This window comes from Apostichopus japonicus, chromosome 12 (assembly GCF_037975245.1).
Source record: "Apostichopus japonicus isolate 1M-3 chromosome 12, ASM3797524v1, whole genome shotgun sequence".
In the NCBI taxonomy this organism is placed as follows: domain Eukaryota; kingdom Metazoa; phylum Echinodermata; class Holothuroidea; order Aspidochirotida; family Stichopodidae; genus Apostichopus; species Apostichopus japonicus.
Window position 1 is genome coordinate 30,029,001 of NC_092572.1, and position 17,773 is coordinate 30,046,773.

Here is a 17,773-nt window from a genome sequence, read left to right on the forward strand (position 1 = left end):
TCCTTAGCAACATAAGTCTCGTTCACAAATTTGTGTGTGGCCCATAGAAATTAAACTAGCCCTACTTCAATTTCTATGGTGTGGTCTCCTTGCCGTTTTACACGTAAAATGCATGTAACAAGGTAGGAGTAACCGCTGTACATAGTCTATAAGACTATGGCAGTAGATGTTCGAATAGAAGTCACTGTGTCTATGGAGGTCAAAAATTTGATGAGACAGAAAATAATCTCAACAACGTTATCATTCAAATCCAAGCAGTTATTCTCAAATTTACGGTTAATACCCCGTTATAATGGCATCCTGTTGTTTACAGAACCATATACGGCTCTGTACAGAACGCTTATCTCTTCGAATTGACAAATGGTTAAATAATACGTTAGTAGCACCTGCTAGAATGTCACATGACCCTCCATGGTTGGTACGTGTTCCTACCTTGGAGTGAGAGTTCTAGGTTATATTAGATTCGATTAAACATGGCCGCCTCCAGAGGAGAAAGTTGCCCGTCTTCAGAAATTTTAAGAAGTGGGAAAACGGGAGAATACTTATTCCCATCATCGAGCAGCGACAGTGGAGTTTGTCAAATGTTGGTTAAAGCAACTGATTTGTATTATTTTAGGGCATCTAGACTAAGTAGTAGATTTACAAGGCTCTTTAATATCTGATGGACAGCCAATCGTTTATTAGGCTAGGCTACGTACAGATTGGTTCCGCGAAAAAGCTTGGAGTGGGCTCCATCAAAATATTAAAGAGAATATCCACCCGTTTGCAGATATTCGGTATGCTTTAGCAATACATATTATGTCAACTTTGGTCCACATTGGAAGAGAGGTCACAGCACAAAGTCTAAGCCCCTAACATTAGGCCTAGAGGCTATACCACTTAGGCTCAGCTGTTGAGTTAGTGTGGGTGTTACTTAGGCATCACTTTGGCTAGTTTCTTAACCTACGTTTCTGCCACAGCTAGTTTCCACCATAGAAAAACTGTTGTTTCCACCATAGAAAGTGGTGCAAAAAAGACCTTTGTCTATGGCAGAAAGTAACAAATAAATATGGCATAGCCTATCATATGTATTGAAGGTGGTAGAGAATATTATTTCCTGGCTAAAGATTACAATCCGGTAAGTCAACATTGGCCAGTCTGGAATTTTGTAATGAATACTAACATTCCATAAGATTGTTCTCCATTTTCATTTACAATTTATTCAACACAAGGACAGGGAGAAAAAATACATGTTATTCTCATTATGGTGATGTTTCTTTTCCTCTTGCTGTTGATATTAGTCTGTGTACATAGGTGTAACATTTGATGGAAGTTTGTTGGTATTCCCACCCAAGGTTGATAAAATGCCTTTTTTGCCATGATACGTTAAGTAATGTAACATAGCCCATGCAATCTCTCCACAATATATTTGTGCATGCATGCATAGAGCAGCGTAACAATTTAGTAATAGCACTCTAGTAAATTGATGCTTTAAAGAATTCTGAAACCATACAAAGAAATTTTTAAGAGCAGTTTGTTTATTTTATTGGGCATTTCACTGTTTGACATGTAGAGATGCACAATTGTCGGTTGGCAAACTTTTCATTCTTGAATGAAAAGAAGCATATTGGTTGAAAACTTTGGAAGTACATGTTGTTAAAAAGTTCTGATAGGATGTTATTTGTTAATGCACATGTGAGGCATTGCAGTGTAAGTCAGTGAAAGGATTTTTGAAGCAACTGAACATATAGCATGACATTATGCTTATATATATACCACAGCCCAGTTGGGGTTCAAGTGGTACCTAATAATACGTAGCTACTAACAGGATCGACCATAGTTAACAAAAATGTAATAGAAATGATATAGGACACTATTCTCTTTAACTCTAAATGATAAAATGTGAGAATTTAAATTTCTCTCTAATGTCTATTTATTTATCAGATCTTTTAAATAAAATGTAATTAGATTTCCTGTCAATGAATTAGCATTCTCAACATATCTCTCATTCCGTGTGAAGTTGCTTAAAGTTTGATTTTCGTTATCATTCTATTTGTTATGTACTTCTTGTATTTTAACAGCTGTTTGAAGCAACCATACAGATATACCTGTCCTCGCTGCAATGTTCCATACTGCTCTTCTACTTGCTATAAAGATCAAAAGCATGCAGAATGCTCTGAGAGTTTCTACAAAGAAAATTTCATGGATGCTTTGAAGGATTCTGATATGAGGTATGATTGCCATACAGTCCAGGGTATAATTTATCCCGTATCACATCATAAAATGTTAGGTATTGTGGTGAAATTACTGTACAAAGTGTAAATCTGTACAGCAGTTTTTTAACCAGGAACCATATTAGTTTGTATAAGACAAACTTCCAGAGTCTTCAAAACTGATGCACAAACTTTGAACTGTTAATTATTCGACAAAGTCTGTATAAGACTACGTAAGCTCGAAGCAGCATATCCTCACACATTCAATTAGGTTCATCCAAGTTACCAGTACCTCTGTAGAATTTCTTCTCATGCACTGGTTTTCAGCCAGAAGTATCAATGCCAACTTCAGCCCTTATTCCTGCAAAGTAGGTTATGCAAAGCACTACTACACTGAAGTTGTGATTGGTGTTGGTGTCCGATTTGAAAAGAAAGAGAAATATTCTCAAGGTTTGAAATATCCCTTCGGTTAATCATTTGATGAGACTCATATTATAGCTTCTCTTTGTTCATGCTTGATGTTTGCAATCAAACTGACAAAGTACAGTAGGAAATGAATGCATAATACAAGCAAACAAGACAAGTTGCAATGCACACTTTATATCAGAAGTAAGAGAAGTTTAAGATCAGGAAATTACATTGCAAGCATCGGAGAGTAGCATTAACATTGTAGTAAAGTGACACAATACCTCAATATAAAACAAGACTAAGCAGTCTGAGAGATAATGAGAACATTGCCAAAGGTAAACGTTGTTTGCACCACTGCACAGTGAATAATGGTTGTCCTTCCACTACAGTCAGCTAAAATGACCTTATTGTAGCAGAAGGAAAACTGTTATAAAACTGTAGATGTTGTTGGGTATCTTCTCTATCCTGTACTGCCATTTATATGGTATGAAACACACTAAAGTAGAGTGAATGAAAGTTATCACACAACCACATGGGACAATATTTACAGTGGTGAAGACTAACAAACAATTTTCTGATGTAAAATAGAATATTGTAAAGTTTTATGAGCTTATATAAGTACCAGAACATAAACTGCCTTCTTAGTTTTACATTGTACAGTAGGACTCATTTGCACAGTTGACCACTTGCTAATTATCTTGTTTAACAGTGTAGAGGAGAAGAAACGAATGGGTGAGATGTTACAGAGGCTTGAGATTGAGAATCCAGCTGACAGTGATGATGAATATTCAGATGATGAGCAGAGTCTGGCTGAGCGGCTACAAGGAGTTGACTTAGGTAATTCGTTAGTCACCAAAAAAAGAAATGCCTTGAGAGATATAGGAATATTAGCAGAGTCTGGCTGAGCGGCTAAAAAGAATTGACTTTGGTAATTCGTTAGTCACAAATAACTATAAAACAAATGACTAGAGAGATATAGGAATATTAGCAGAGTCTGGCTGAGCAGCTACAAGGAGTTGACTTAAGTAATTGGTTAGTCACAATTAACTATATCACAAATGACTAGAGAAACAGGAATATTAGCAGAGTCTGGCTGAGCAGCTACAAGGAGTTGACTTAGGTAATTCATTAGTCACAATTAACTATAAAACAATGCCTTGAGAGATATAGGAATATTAGCAGAGTCTGGCTGAGCAGCTACAAAGGGTTGACTTAGGTAATTTGTTAGTCACAATTAACTATATAACAAATTACTAGAGACACAGGAATATTAGCAGAGTCTGGCTAAGCAGCTACAAAGGGTTGACTTAGGTAATTTGTTAGTCACAATTAACTATATAACAAATTACTAGAGAAACAGGAATATTAGCAGAGTCTGGCTGAGCAGCTACAAAGGGTTGACTTAGGTAATTTGTTAGTCACAATTAACTACATAACAGATGACTAGAGAAACAGGAATATTAGCAGTCTGGCTGAGCAGCTACAAGGAGTTGACTTAGGTAATTCATTAGTCACAATTAACTATAAAAAAATGCCTTGAGAGATATAGGAATATTAGCAGAGTCTGGCTGAGCAGCTACAAAGGGTTGACTTAGGTAATTTGTTAGTCACAATTAACTATATAACAAATTACTAGAGACACAGGAATATTAGCAGAGTCTGGCTGAGCAGCTACAAAGGGTTGACTTAGGTAATTTGTTAGTCACAATTAACTATATAACAAATTACTAGAGAAACAGGAATATTAGCAGAGTCTGGCTGAGCAGCTACAAAGGGTTGACTTAGGTAATTTGTTAGTCACAATTAACTACATAACAGATGACTAGAGAAACAGGAATATTAGCAGTCTGGCTGAGCGACTACAAGGATATTAAATTAGGTAATTGTTGACAACGAGTGGTATTCTATGAGTGTGCCAACTCTCTGGTCTTACATTAATTAAACTGATTGTTTATCTTCCTTCTTCTTACAAACTAATAGATGCAGATCCTGATGTGGTTTGGGAAAGATTGACGGAATCTGAGAGGTTAGAGTTTGCTCAGATCCTGAAATCAGAAAACCTTGGGATGTTAGTACCTTCTTGGAAGCCGTGGTGGATGCAACATGTGAGTCTTTACTACTTTAATACTGTAAGCTGAATAAGGTATCCTTTTTAATGTTTTGCAATTTCTCCATAAAAACTCACATATTGGTGAAGAGTTAATCCCACCTTGTAGTTTAACTTCAGTAATATGAAGGTAAATTATTTGTCTACAGTTATAAGCACTGGAAAGCACTTTCAAATGTCCCTCACTATAAGTCATGTTTAGGCAGATTGTTTGTAAAGTTCTGCAGCTATGATCCAGACATCTAAATAAGACAGAGGAAATCTTATCAATGTAATCATGTGCATAACTTGTATATTATGTATAAGAAGTATGTATCCATCTTGATTTTAATAATGCAGTTCGTATAATAGAGTCATTGTAGTGTTCTTAGTTTTGTCAAATATGATAAAAATATGAAGAATGAAAATGAAGGCATGTTACATCATAACATCAATATATTAATATGTTAGTATAGGGAGGTGTGTAATATAATGAGGGAAAAAGTCAGAAGCAGGGATCAAAACCATTTCTTTCTTTGAAGAAAATATTATTTGTTTCACAGTTTTTTGCCTTTGCTATTTTACTACAATGTTTTTCTAAGTAAATCATGTTTGATGCTTTCTGACATTTTCCAGAATTTCTTCAATAATTTGCTTATTTTTTGTGGTATCATTTTGCCTAATCAAAGGATATCGTGGGTAACAATCACTTTGTAATTTACTGGGTTGACACAGTCAGATTGTCATGTGTGCTTCAAAATGTTTCATTTGAAAATATTTTGATAAGAACGGAAACCAGAGATGAATGTTTTCTCTATTTACATCCGGCAGGATGCTGAACTCATCGAGGTAGTGAAGCAGGAGGGTCTAGACTCTATTTCACTGGGTTCTAGTCAGTCCTCCACCTCTGTGCCCAAAGCTATAAGTAGCATACCAAAACTGTCCGAGATTCTGAAGAACAACGAGCCCTCACCTCTAGTTGTATACGATATTATCAATGTTATGTATCCTTTACTGGTCAATATCATTTATTTGAAGGGCACACCTAAGAGTGTAGTAATAACAGCATTCAAACTCTCGTGAAAACAAACTGTTCCCTGGGTCCCTGCAGAGAAATTCATTGGTTGTATACAGTAGGTTCCCAAAGTATATTAATGGTGCTAAATTGAAAATATTAATTTGGGTTCAAGCCATTAACGATGAGAGTTTTGATTTCCATACAGCATCATAGTTTACTGTACATAAATTGCAACTTTTTCAAACATATCTAACAACTGACACATCTGCAGGAGTCAAAATCAGACACATATTTGTGTTTTGGGAGGGGGAGGGGGGATGGAGGGTTTTTCTTTAGCTTTTCAGTAATATTAATTTTTGGTGCTGCTCTGAAGCCCAAGAAATCATTACTTTGTGGAGAATCTCTGCACTTTTCCTTCTGTAGCGCCCCCAACGGGTTGTAACTAGCCAAGCGGCTCTGGGTTCGATAGGGTCACTGTCGGCCACCATATGTCAGGATCAATGTGCAACTACAAGTAAACACAACCTGAACCAATAAAACACAAACAAATCAATTGAAGTTTGTACTACAAATAAATTTAATAAATTTGCCCAAGATCGTGATACGTGGCGGAGGTTTATCACTGAGCATGTCGGATAGACGAGACTCAACTTACTATTACTACTAATAAATTTAACACAAAACCGCTGCCCACCTTGGGCAGGTGTCTATACAAACCAAGTTATAAAATACTTGAGGTCATTGCAGTGACCTCCAAAAAGAATGTAGCAAGGTGATAATACTTCAACAATAGGCAGTAAATCACTAACGAATTTAATGATAGAAAGAAATAAACTGCAAAACTTACACCTTATCCTGTTCCCTATAGTACCAATATTTAATTAATAACATTGCAAATCCACAACAATCTCAGTTTATAATTTACATAAATAATAGTGAGACGTACCTGCAAAGTCGGTGGCAAAACGTATAATTACGAGTCCTAAATCTACAATACGTAAGTGTAGCCTCGGGAAAATTCAACCCAAATCGAAGCCACCACTGAGCCAGAAATACAAGAATAATCCCGCAGGGTGCGGCGATAATATCGTCCAACGCAAGCACCCTGTTCCCAAACTTTTAATGGGTTTAGAGTAACAATTTAAAGGGATTCAGACAAACAGGGATATACGCCCACAATATGATAAGAAAAAGGTTTCGGACGTGCCTGAACTATAAAAGAACGTTTAACTTACTTAACACACTGGCCAACAGACCTTACTAGGCAGTGGCAAACACCAAAAACAGAACACACTCTTGGAAACCAAAATGGCAAGTGCCCTTACTTAATAGAAATACTGACTCGAAATCTTGGATCTTCACGTGGCTTGAACATTCCACATAGCTACGAAGGAACCAGGCTATTGTCATGCGAGCTGGACAGCTGAAAGGGAGACGGAAACAAAAGGTATAAATTAGCATGTGAAACTACAACAATTCACTTTACATATAAAAGATATAAGATAAAACAGACTCCCAGAGAACAATAAAACAATACACACAAACAGGACAACTACTCCAGCAGTGATGCCACCTATTGTACGGTGGCGTTTACGTGACGCTCCTCCGGGCCTTACTCTTCCTCTTGTTCAATTGTTATCTTTTGTACACTTTTACATCTAATTTAGGACATTTCAAAGCTCAGATCTATTGCTACCTGTGTTTTATGATCTTTCTAAGGTGATGCATGGTATTATATTGCAGTAACATGCTGATAGTCAACTTGTCTATTAAATGCACAGTGGGTTTAGATGGAATCTCTTCTGTAGAAATATTCTTTGATAAATTTCAGTTTCATCAGACTGAAGTTATCTTAAAGTAGATACAATCTTATGTTTTTGGCCTCAAACATAAGCAGTGTTTGCATTTGTCTGTTTGTCTACAATAACTCAGAATTAAACAAATATGGAAACATAAAAGAGGAAGATAAGTCTGTTTCCTGTTGAATATTCATGTCCTATTGTTGTTGGTTTCTGTTGCACACTGCCTGGGACCCTGGGTTGGTGTTTGCATTCTTTGCAACAATGGTTACTATTGTCCTAACATTGTCATAGCTGGGAGCTGCCACAGAGCAACCAGCAATAGTAAGCCTGTTACTATACTAATAATCTGTTGAAAGTTTTTATTGCAAAAGCAAACTTCACTGGTTCCTAATAACATTATTCTTATTTCTTGTAAATATGACTCATTGTAATTGTGACCTATTGCAATGCTCTGTATTTGAAATGAAGGTAAGGACATACTCGCATAATTAAATATGATCTTGTTGCCTACCACTTGAGGAAAATTCTCTTGAAAAGTAAATTATTTTTCTCCAACTTCATCACCAAGGACAATCTTTCATGAGTATTTCACCAGAGGGTGAGTGAACAGTGTATATGGTGTTAAATTATTAAGTTAATTTAATCGGTAGTTTTACCACATCTCCTGTCCTCCTGTAAAGTAACTTATAGCTTAAATTAAATTTAATTATGATTATTAACATTATTTGCTTTGTCTCATGTCAAATATATTGTTAGCTAATACCTTGAACCATTCTTCTGGTTGTCTAATTAGACAAGCATGTTGCTACAGAGGATTTCTTTGAAAAGCAAAGAATAGAGGGCGCACTCTACTTTGCTATAGTCGACCATCATAATGATGATTTTCTTTAACAGTTTTAACAGATTCTCATACTCTCTGTTAATAAGGTTTTATAATGGAGAGGTCACAGAGTTTACGATTGAACTAGCACAGGTGAGCATTTCAATCAATTCTTAGTTTGTGTTATGAAGGGTTATTCATTGCATGCTGCTGTTTGCTGTAATCAGGGAGTAACATAAATGGTAGCTATACAAGAAGATCTAACTGTTACACAAATATGAAGATGTAGAGTACACATTATTATTTCCAATAATTTAATTCTAAATTGACATCATAAACCTGAATTGTCTGCTAGGACAAATTTGAAACACTATCATGTTATCTGGTGGTGATTAATTTATTACAAAAAAATATTGAAGCATCACATTTGACGAAGCTTGTGGACAAACTAGATAAAATAGAAATACATGATCAGTGTATTCATTTATTGTCCTTGAAAAAATAAATCTAGAAATATGACAGAGATATAAAGCAAATTGACATTGCAAGCTTTGATTTTATACATAGTGCACACATATTGGAAATCTTTAGTATTACAGAGTGTATCTACAGAAACTTAGTTTAATTTTATGCCAGGTGAATCAGAAACTTGTGTTGTGTGTCATTGCATTACAATATATAGCAGAACCTTAGTGTGTATTAATGGACAGCAACAGAAATAAAAAGAGGTCAGAACTTTAAATGACATCCAATTACATACAGTGGGGTGGCTTTTATCGCATTATAATTAATGAAATTGCATACATTAAAATTGTGTGTTGATGTTTTGCTAAGGTTGTAACTTTCAAGAGGCATGAACTTTTAGTTACAAATGGAAAATAGCCAAATTTAAGAAGAAACATGCAATCTTTTTTGTAGTCCAACAAATATTCAGGTCTGAACATGAAGATTTTAAAGTGAATGGAATTTTTTGACTACAAGATTGAAGACTTCATTGCAACTAAGATGAATAATTTACTGGAGATTATCCTCCTTGCAAACCTGTGAAGTAATTGTAATGTCTGGGTCTGGGCATTAATCATGAACCAGTCTGACAATGTGTAACATTTATTTACAGCATCTGCTTGATATATCACAAGCACTGTCTGCAAACAAGAACTACACGAGTACCGAAGAGGCTGTACACTCCGCTATTGAACATGTCACCAAGGTAACAGACTCTGTTTTTATTAATCTAATTTGAAACTAGGATGGAAGTAGGATGGAAGACCCTGGAGCAAGCAGTACCACTAAGCTCAGCTGTTGTCAAGATATAGAACCAGGGAGAACAAAAAAATGAAATTCTACTTTTGGAATATGAAATTATTGATTTTAATTTTGTTATTTAAATATCTGGTTTCGAATTTTGGGGAGTCAGTGTGCTTTTAGTGAGTCTTCGTTGACGAGATGCAGTTTGCTAACAATGCGGAGTTAGGTATTAAAATGAAGTATATTGGATGGATGATTAATTGAAAACACAGAGAATTTAAGGTACGGCTCAGTAATGTGTGTTCCATGTAGCTCAACCTTTGTTGAGACTCATGAATGTATAAGATGTCTTTGGATATTTGGTTATCTAATTATGTTTGCTCAGAGGCTTAAAGGCATTGTGCAAAGCTCTGAAAAAGTTAACTTTCTGTTGCTTGCAAATGACTTTTTCTTCTTGTCGCTACAAAATGCAGACAGTAATTAAACGTGATACCTTGTTATCTATTATCTAGACCTGAGATGTCCATGCTGCTATGTACACTGTGTTGTGGGTATTGACCGTAGCTGTATGTATTGACTGTATACTAGTGTCTAATTACCGATGGTAGCAAGCTGTGTGTGTACTTTCTGGGATCGATGGTGGTGCCTAACACTTCTGTTACACCTCATTCGAAACTAGGTCAGATTCCCGACACGAGACGTTTCTTTGTGCGCGAGTCTTCACACCCTTTAATGGCATTGTTATTAACAATTGAATATGCAGCAGCAGAATAAGGCAGTCATGTTACACCCTCTGAGTTACAGTAACAACTATCATGTGAACTATACAGTGATTAGCATTTCTTTGATGGGACTTACCTTAAAACCTTCATATTACTGCACTGTAGAATTTGAAAGAGGCTGGAAACCAGCGATTAAACTGCCTACAAGATGTAACACACATCCTTCTTGGTAAAAGTCCCTCGCACCCGCTGGACTATGTAGAGGGCGCTCTGTCTGATTGCTGGAGAATTGCTTCCTCTGCAAAGAAATCAGTAGCTAAAGGTAAGAGTTGATTGATCACTGAAAGAATGACCTTAGGCAGCATTTTAATCTTGATGAGGCAAATTATCAGGCAGATATCTTTACAACGTTTCAGCGACCACAAGTGTTGGAGAAGTCCACAACATTAATATTGGGTGGCTTCCCATTCAACATTTCAACTCAAATTTGGACACTTATCAATTTTAAAAAGTTATTTTAGATGGGAAACCGTATTGAAAAACCCACCATACCATGACCCAGTCTGGGATAAACCCCAAATCTCCGGTTTGCTAAGCCTCATTGCTTCAAATGCCACCGCCTTTATCCACTCAGCCACAGCCCTGATCGTAGTCCAAGTCAGTTCTTGAGATTCAATACAAAACTCAGTAGAAAAATGGTATGACATTCATGGGCTCAAATGACATGTTAACAATGTCTTATGAACTTATCAAGGACAAAGATCATTGAATGTGATCCAGATTTGCTCTGTTGTAAATATGAAGTTCACAAAACAATGGATTAACATTAAATGAGAAACAAACCCAAACGTCACCTGTGGCTAATGTTACAGAGATACTTGTGAAGAACAACTCCCACAAATAGTTTAGAAAACTCTTCCTTCCATTTGGGAGGTATCCCCCTTTAAGAGTCATGTCTGGTAACGTTCATTTTGTAATCTGTGATGTCATAGTTTAGATCTGTAACTTTTACAATGTCTTTGTTTTTCTTTTCCTATTTTCAACGTAGAATGTTAACAGTGTCGACAATGATACCAATGCCAACATCAGATTGTGTTAGAAAGGTCAATATTGTAGGTTCAGCATTTGCAAAACTCATCTCCATTACAGAAAATAAATAATGCAATATAAAAGAAAAACATGCAGAATTGAAGCACAATGTGGTTTAATGACATCATATTTAGACTTGATCAAGCCTTCAGACTTGTCTGTGAAGAAACACTAAATCTGTGATATCTCACAAATGGAATCAGATTTGTCTATAACCTCCTCCTGGGGTTTGTTGATCCTGGTAATTTTCTCAATCACACAGACCAGTAACAATAGTAGGGTTTGTGTCTTCTTTAAGTTGTAAGCTGTTTGTCTTTTACAAGTCATTGCAACTGATTTATGTTCTTTGTTTTTTTAGATTCCTCACAAAAACAGTTTCAAAAACAGTTATTTGGGTGCAAGAAGAAGCTGGAATTTCATCTCGCTTGGGCAGCAGAATTTCTAGAAAGCTTTAAGATTGCTGCCATTGAAGTTCAGTGCTTGCACAGTAAGACCATTTTATTTTGTTGTCTAACTCTCTGCATGTGAAGTTCAGTGCTTTCTGTACATGACTAAATGAGTAACTGATTTCTATTATTCCCCCATCGCCTGTTGTAAAGGTAAAAAATACAGGAAGATGAATAGTATCCAGATGTTATATCCAGATGTTATATAGTATCCAGATGTTATATAAAAATGTCTTGATCACAAACTGGTGTATTTTCTTTTCCTTTATCACCTCCAGTATAAAAAGTAGACCATCAATCAATGGTTTGATGTAAAGGAAGTAGAAATACCAAAACACAAACAATAGTAAACTAATAATAATATTGCAAAGTAGCGATGTAAGTGGTTTTCCTTAATTTGACTACAGCTTCTAAATCTATCCCAATTTATTAAAGTTAAGTTTTTCCAATACATATTAACAAACATTTCATTTGGCACTCTCAAAGTTCTTGCTATGTGTAATTAATCATGATGTTGTGTCAAGTTCCAAGTAAACACTATATAGCAAAGTTCAATATATTTCAAAATGTTTGACATTTCTTTGAAGTGGAAATATTAGCATCGCGCTCCATCATACTTTACAGTGAAATTTTGTTTAAAACAGGTTAAGAGTTAACTTAGCATCTTACAGCTGGTTGTGTGTGGTTGCTAAAATCAGGTGCTGAGATTCCATTTCACAATAGATTCATTCACATGAATTTTACAATAGTCTGTGTAAATGGTCAGTTGTCATAGGCCCTATTTACACCAGACCATGAGCACAGTGTTGGCCCCTGCAATCAGTGTTAAATTTGTAACGTTAATGTGGATCACACCCCATGGTTTGTACTCTGCGATAGACTAATATCAAGTGAGGATCAGACCCTATGAACGGTGTTAAATTTGTAATGTAAAAGCAGCTTGGGGTAACAAACTCCCATAAGATTTCAGTTCAATATTTAATGCCAAAACATGAAGAAAATATTTTCATATTACTCTGTGCATGTGATTGATTGTTACTTGAAATAGTGACCAAATTATTTACATCAACAGGAGACATAAACTTTCAATTCAGGATTATTCATAAAGTGAACAAACTTTATTAGTTTGTCAATACTTTCTGTAATACTAGTTTAGGTTGCTGAGGTTATGTATTTTGGGGAACTATTTGCTGCTTTAAAAGTCATGATAGATCTGGACTGAGTGAGCTTTTGACAATCAAGATGATGTTTGAAACTGCCTGAACAAGAGGTGTTAAGGTTTCTGAAACATGATGCTTGTCATCATTTTACTATAGTGCAAGGGATATGCAATATGCAAGTGATATAGTTATTCTATACACTTTTACATTTACTATAGTGTTTTATACAGTGTCATGTTCCCTTGAAAATAAACTGTTGTCTCACTTTTATATTGAACCCGCCTGGTCATCCATGACTTGTGTTTATGTACTTGCTCAAAGCTTTACACATTCAGTACCTCTTTACCATCCTTAGTTATACTCAAGTCTTCTTGTGACTTTAAGATAATATACGTTACATGGTACCAGCGGTGGGATATAGTAATGCACAGGATACTTTACGTGTTTGCCATCTGTATTGAACATACATTACATGGTACCAGCAGTGGGATATAGTAATGCACAGGATACTTTACCTGTTTGCCATCTGTATTGAACATACATTACATAGTACCAGCAGTGGGATATAGTAATGCACAGGATACTTTACATGTTTGCCATCTGTATTGAACATACATTACATGGTACCACCAGTGGGATATAGTAATTCACAGGATACTTTACCTGTTGCCATCTGTATTGAACATTCAGGACATGGTAGCAGCAGTGGGATATAGTAATGCACAGGATACTTTACCTGTTTGCCACCTGTATTGAACATACATTACATGGTACCAGCAGTGGGATATAGTTATGCACAGGATACTTTACCTGTTTGCCATCTGTACTGAACATTCAGGACATGGTACCAGCAGTGGGATATAGTAATGCACATGATACTTTGCCTGTTTGCCATCTATATTGAACATACATTACATGGTAGCAGCAGTGGGATATAGTAATGCACAGGATACTTTATGTGTTTGCCATCTGTATTGAACATATATTACATGGTACCAGCAGTGGGATATAGTAATGGACATGATACCTTCCCTGTTGCCATCTGTATTGAACATACATTACATGGTACCAGCAGTGGGATATAGTAATGCACAGGATACTTTGCCTGTTTGCCATCTGTATTGAACATACATTACATGGTACCAGCAGTGGGATATAGTAATGCACAGGATACTTTACCTGTTTGCCATCTGTATTGTACATAAGGGACATGATACCAGCAGTGAGATATAGTAATGCACAGGATACTTTACCTGTTTGCCATCTGTATTGTACATAAATTACAAGGTACCAGCAGTGGGATATAGTAATGCACAGGATACTTTACGTGTTTGCCATCTGTATTGAACATACATTACATGGTACCAGCAGTGGGATATAGTAATGCACAGGATACTTTGCCTGTTTGCCATCTGTATTGAACATACAGGACATGGTAGCAGCAGTGGGATATAGTAATGCACAGGATACTTTACCTGTTTGCCATCTGTACTGAACATACAGGACATGGTACCAGCAGTGGGATATAGTAATGCACATGATACTTTACCTGTTTGCCATCTGTACTGAACATACAGGACATGGTACCAGCAGTGGGATATAGTAATGCACAGGATACTTTATGGTTTGCCATCTGTATTGAACATACATTACATGGTACCAGCAGTGGGATATAGTAATGGACATGATACCTTCCCTGTTGCCATCAGTATTGAACATACATAACATGGTACCAGCAGTGGGATATAGTAATGCACAGGATACTTTGCCTGTTTGCTATCTGTATTGAACATACATTACATGGTACAAGCAGTGGGATATAGTAATGCACAGGATACTTTACCTGTTTGCCATCTGTATTGTACATAAGGGACATGATACCAGCAGTGGGATATAGTAATGCACAGGATACTTTACCTGTTTGCCATCTGTATTGTACATAAATTACAAGGTACCAGCAGTGGGATATAGTAATGCACAGGATACTTTACCTGTTTGCCATCTGTATTGTACATAAATTACAAGGTACCAGCAGTGGGATATAGTAATGCACATGACACTTTACCTGTTGCCATCAGTATTGAATATACAGGACATGGTACCAGCAGTGGGATATAGTAATGCACAGGATACTTTACCTGTTGCCATCAGTATTGAACATACAGGACATGGTACCAGCAGTGGGATATAGTAATGCACAGGATACTTTGCCTGTTTGCCATCTGTATTGTACATAAGGGACATGATACCAGCAGTGGGATGAAATTAATATTCTGCAGTAACTACTTCGACTGACTGTGTCAAGCAGGAGACACAAAAAAAAAACGTACCAACCGTGGAGGGTCATGTGACATGCTCCCTTGTAGCACTCAATTCTTAAAATACTCCTTGAATATATATTCTACAATAACTAATGCTGCGATCTCATAGCTACCACATTCCTTGTGAATCTTTGCGAACAGTGTAATCTAGCTAAGTGGTACATTTTTCCAATGTTTAACTCAATTTCAATTCCAAATTTGCCATTTTGTGTATTTTCTTTCAAACAATCGAACAACCGTTAGAATGCACGCAGTGGTACAGTGGCATGAAGATACACCACAATATGCCAGTGTCTTAGAAAGAACAAGTTAATGTCTTATGAACCTTGTTTATTTTCATTCATTATACAAGACATAATGTCTCTATTTTTCTCAACTGTCAGTATTTGAGCTCTGTAGATTGGTGGAGGAGTAAACAATTTTAAATTGTGTTAAAATATCTTCTTTGCACCAAAAGGTGAAAACTTCTTCTCTTATTTTATAATTGACAGGAACGCTGTTACAAGAAGAACAACTCCAGAGGAAGGTAGAATCATCATTTGACACTAAAATCAGAAAAAAGCACTCTGAGACAAAACCTAGCAAATTAATAGAAGAAATTACTAAGTAATGTTCATAGTAAAACGATGTTTGAAAGTTAGGAATAGCCACTCAGCCAAGTGAAATGAATAGTTAGAAGCAACTCCTCATGTGAGAATCCATCAACAATTAGAACATTCTTCAACCTGTTATTAATTGCCTGTAGACACCATAGTGACTACAACCGGCAAATATAGTCTAGATCCCATAACTGCAGTTTCTTAGATAAAATAGCAACAGTCTTGGTCAAGGTGACTTAGTCATATTGTTGGACAAGATCACATGGATACATTTTAGGCCACGGTCACATGATTAATATCAAATTCCTGCTTTCTGGTTAAAGGTCGCATGGCCCAGGTACTTCATCTTAGTGGTGGAATTTATAAGAATGACAAAATTAAATTTGATATGTTGTAGACTGTTCAAAGGCACAGTTATGATTCCAGGTTGTATTTCTAAAACATTTTTAATTTTTGCAAATTAATCCTTTGAAACAACTGAGTTTAATCAATTAAAAGGGACTGAAGTATGTAGTCTAATACACAGACCAATGTCAGTTCCTTAAATGCAATGCAAACTCACTGGGAACATATATTAGTTTAGTGTCACCTTAAATATCATGTTTTCATTGTTTTCAGCCTGCTACAATTTGATCAAGGTCAAATGGTTTTAAAGGTCATCCAAGGGTGCTCTGTTGTTTGTATTATGAAATTAAAAAGAATATGTTTTGGCTGAGTTTAAGTGGAATTTATCAAATATTGGAATTAACATTAAGTTCTGCACTGTGGAGCTGACAATCATTTTCCTTTTATGGAACAGTTTAGAGATTTAATTTATTTTTCTTTCTTTCTTCTTTCTTTTCTTGACTGTTACATGTGATGACGAAATTCTGCCTAAATGCACCTTTTAAGGATGTCTGATTAACCAGTTTAAATGTTTGACTATCAAGAATGATTTCATCCACTGTGAATCATAGTGTTCATATAAACGATCTTGTAACCTAACTGTTGCACTGTGTCTGCATGTACAGACCATATATGTAATCATGTGCAGCTTAAATTGCTAGTCATGTGGCAATGAAAACTATGAAATTGGGCTGAACATTCACAGACAAAGCTGTCATGAAATCGACCAATTCATAATATTGGTAAACACAAGAGTGTTGCCCAAAATATTTGAATTTCATAATGGATAAATTTGTTTCTAATCTATCATTTTCTATTCTAACCCAACTGGGCAAGTTTGCATGTAAGATAATGGCAACCTTGACATTATGTGAAACCCTGACAATGCAGATAATAGTAGAACTCTGTCCTGATGCCTTGTAGTAAAAGGAGACTATGTCAGAACTCAGAAGAAATGTAGACATATGTTTATGATTACATTGCTGATTTATTAGTCACCAAGGAGTGTATTTCTCAGAATTATGTGAATATAGTGACTTGTTGAAAGAATAAAAGTGATTAAATCAACTGATGGTGTTGTTTTTGGTATGTTTCAGTTTACTATGGTGGGGAACTGGGAAGGCTTGTCAGAGGCCACAGTACAGATTACAATGATAACAACTGTTGGTTTACTATTAGTCAGGAAGTGCTGTTAGTACACATGTAAATAGTATGCTGACTTGTACACAGAGTAAGTTAAAAGGTAACCTTATACATACATACACATACACGCACACCCATACATTGGTGAATGGTAATCAAACTTTAGACAAAAAGTAACCCAACCACCCATCCCACGGCCACTGCCGTTACCTCCTCTACCGGTCTAACCACCGCCTCCGCCGTTCCCTCCTCTACCGATCTAACCACCGCCTCTGTGGTTCCCTCCTCTACCGGTCTAACCACCGCCTCCGCCGTTACCTCCTCTACCGGTCTAA

The 17,773-nt window shown here is 36.2% G+C and overlaps 1 protein-coding gene across 2 annotated transcripts; it reads left to right on the forward strand.

Moving 5' to 3' along the window:
• The first annotated feature begins 423 nt into the window (after nucleotides 1-423).
• Nucleotides 424-17,363, forward strand: LOC139977452 (zinc finger HIT domain-containing protein 2-like). Of its 2 annotated transcripts, none has more exons than XM_071986792.1 (10): nucleotides 424-583; nucleotides 2,061-2,210; nucleotides 3,310-3,437; nucleotides 4,581-4,705; nucleotides 5,518-5,690; nucleotides 8,410-8,479; nucleotides 9,444-9,536; nucleotides 10,462-10,618; nucleotides 11,744-11,872; nucleotides 15,804-17,363. In XM_071986792.1, exons 1-10 carry the CDS (start codon nucleotides 474-476, stop codon nucleotides 15,920-15,922), a joined length of 1,254 nt encoding a protein of 417 aa, XP_071842893.1. In that variant the 5' UTR covers nucleotides 424-473; the 3' UTR covers nucleotides 15,923-17,363. The 2 variants fall into 2 exon arrangements, with proteins under 2 accessions (XP_071842893.1, XP_071842894.1); XM_071986793.1 differs by lacking the exon at nucleotides 424-583 and adding an exon at nucleotides 665-776.
• The last annotated feature ends 410 nt before the right edge of the window (nucleotides 17,364-17,773 follow it).

What these genes read in the sequence shown, in the direction of transcription:
- LOC139977452 (XM_071986792.1), top strand. Translation starts at nt 474, where the DNA reads ATGGCCGCCTCCAGAGGAGAAAGTTGCCCGTCTTCAGAAATTTTAAGA. An exon ending in TTACGATTGAACTAGCACAG is followed by an intron (nt 8,480 to 9,443) that starts GTGAGCATTTCA and finishes ATTTATTTACAG; the next exon opens with CATCTGCTTGATATATCACA. An exon ending in CTATTGAACATGTCACCAAG is followed by an intron (nt 9,537 to 10,461) that starts GTAACAGACTCT and finishes ACTGCACTGTAG; the next exon opens with AATTTGAAAGAGGCTGGAAA.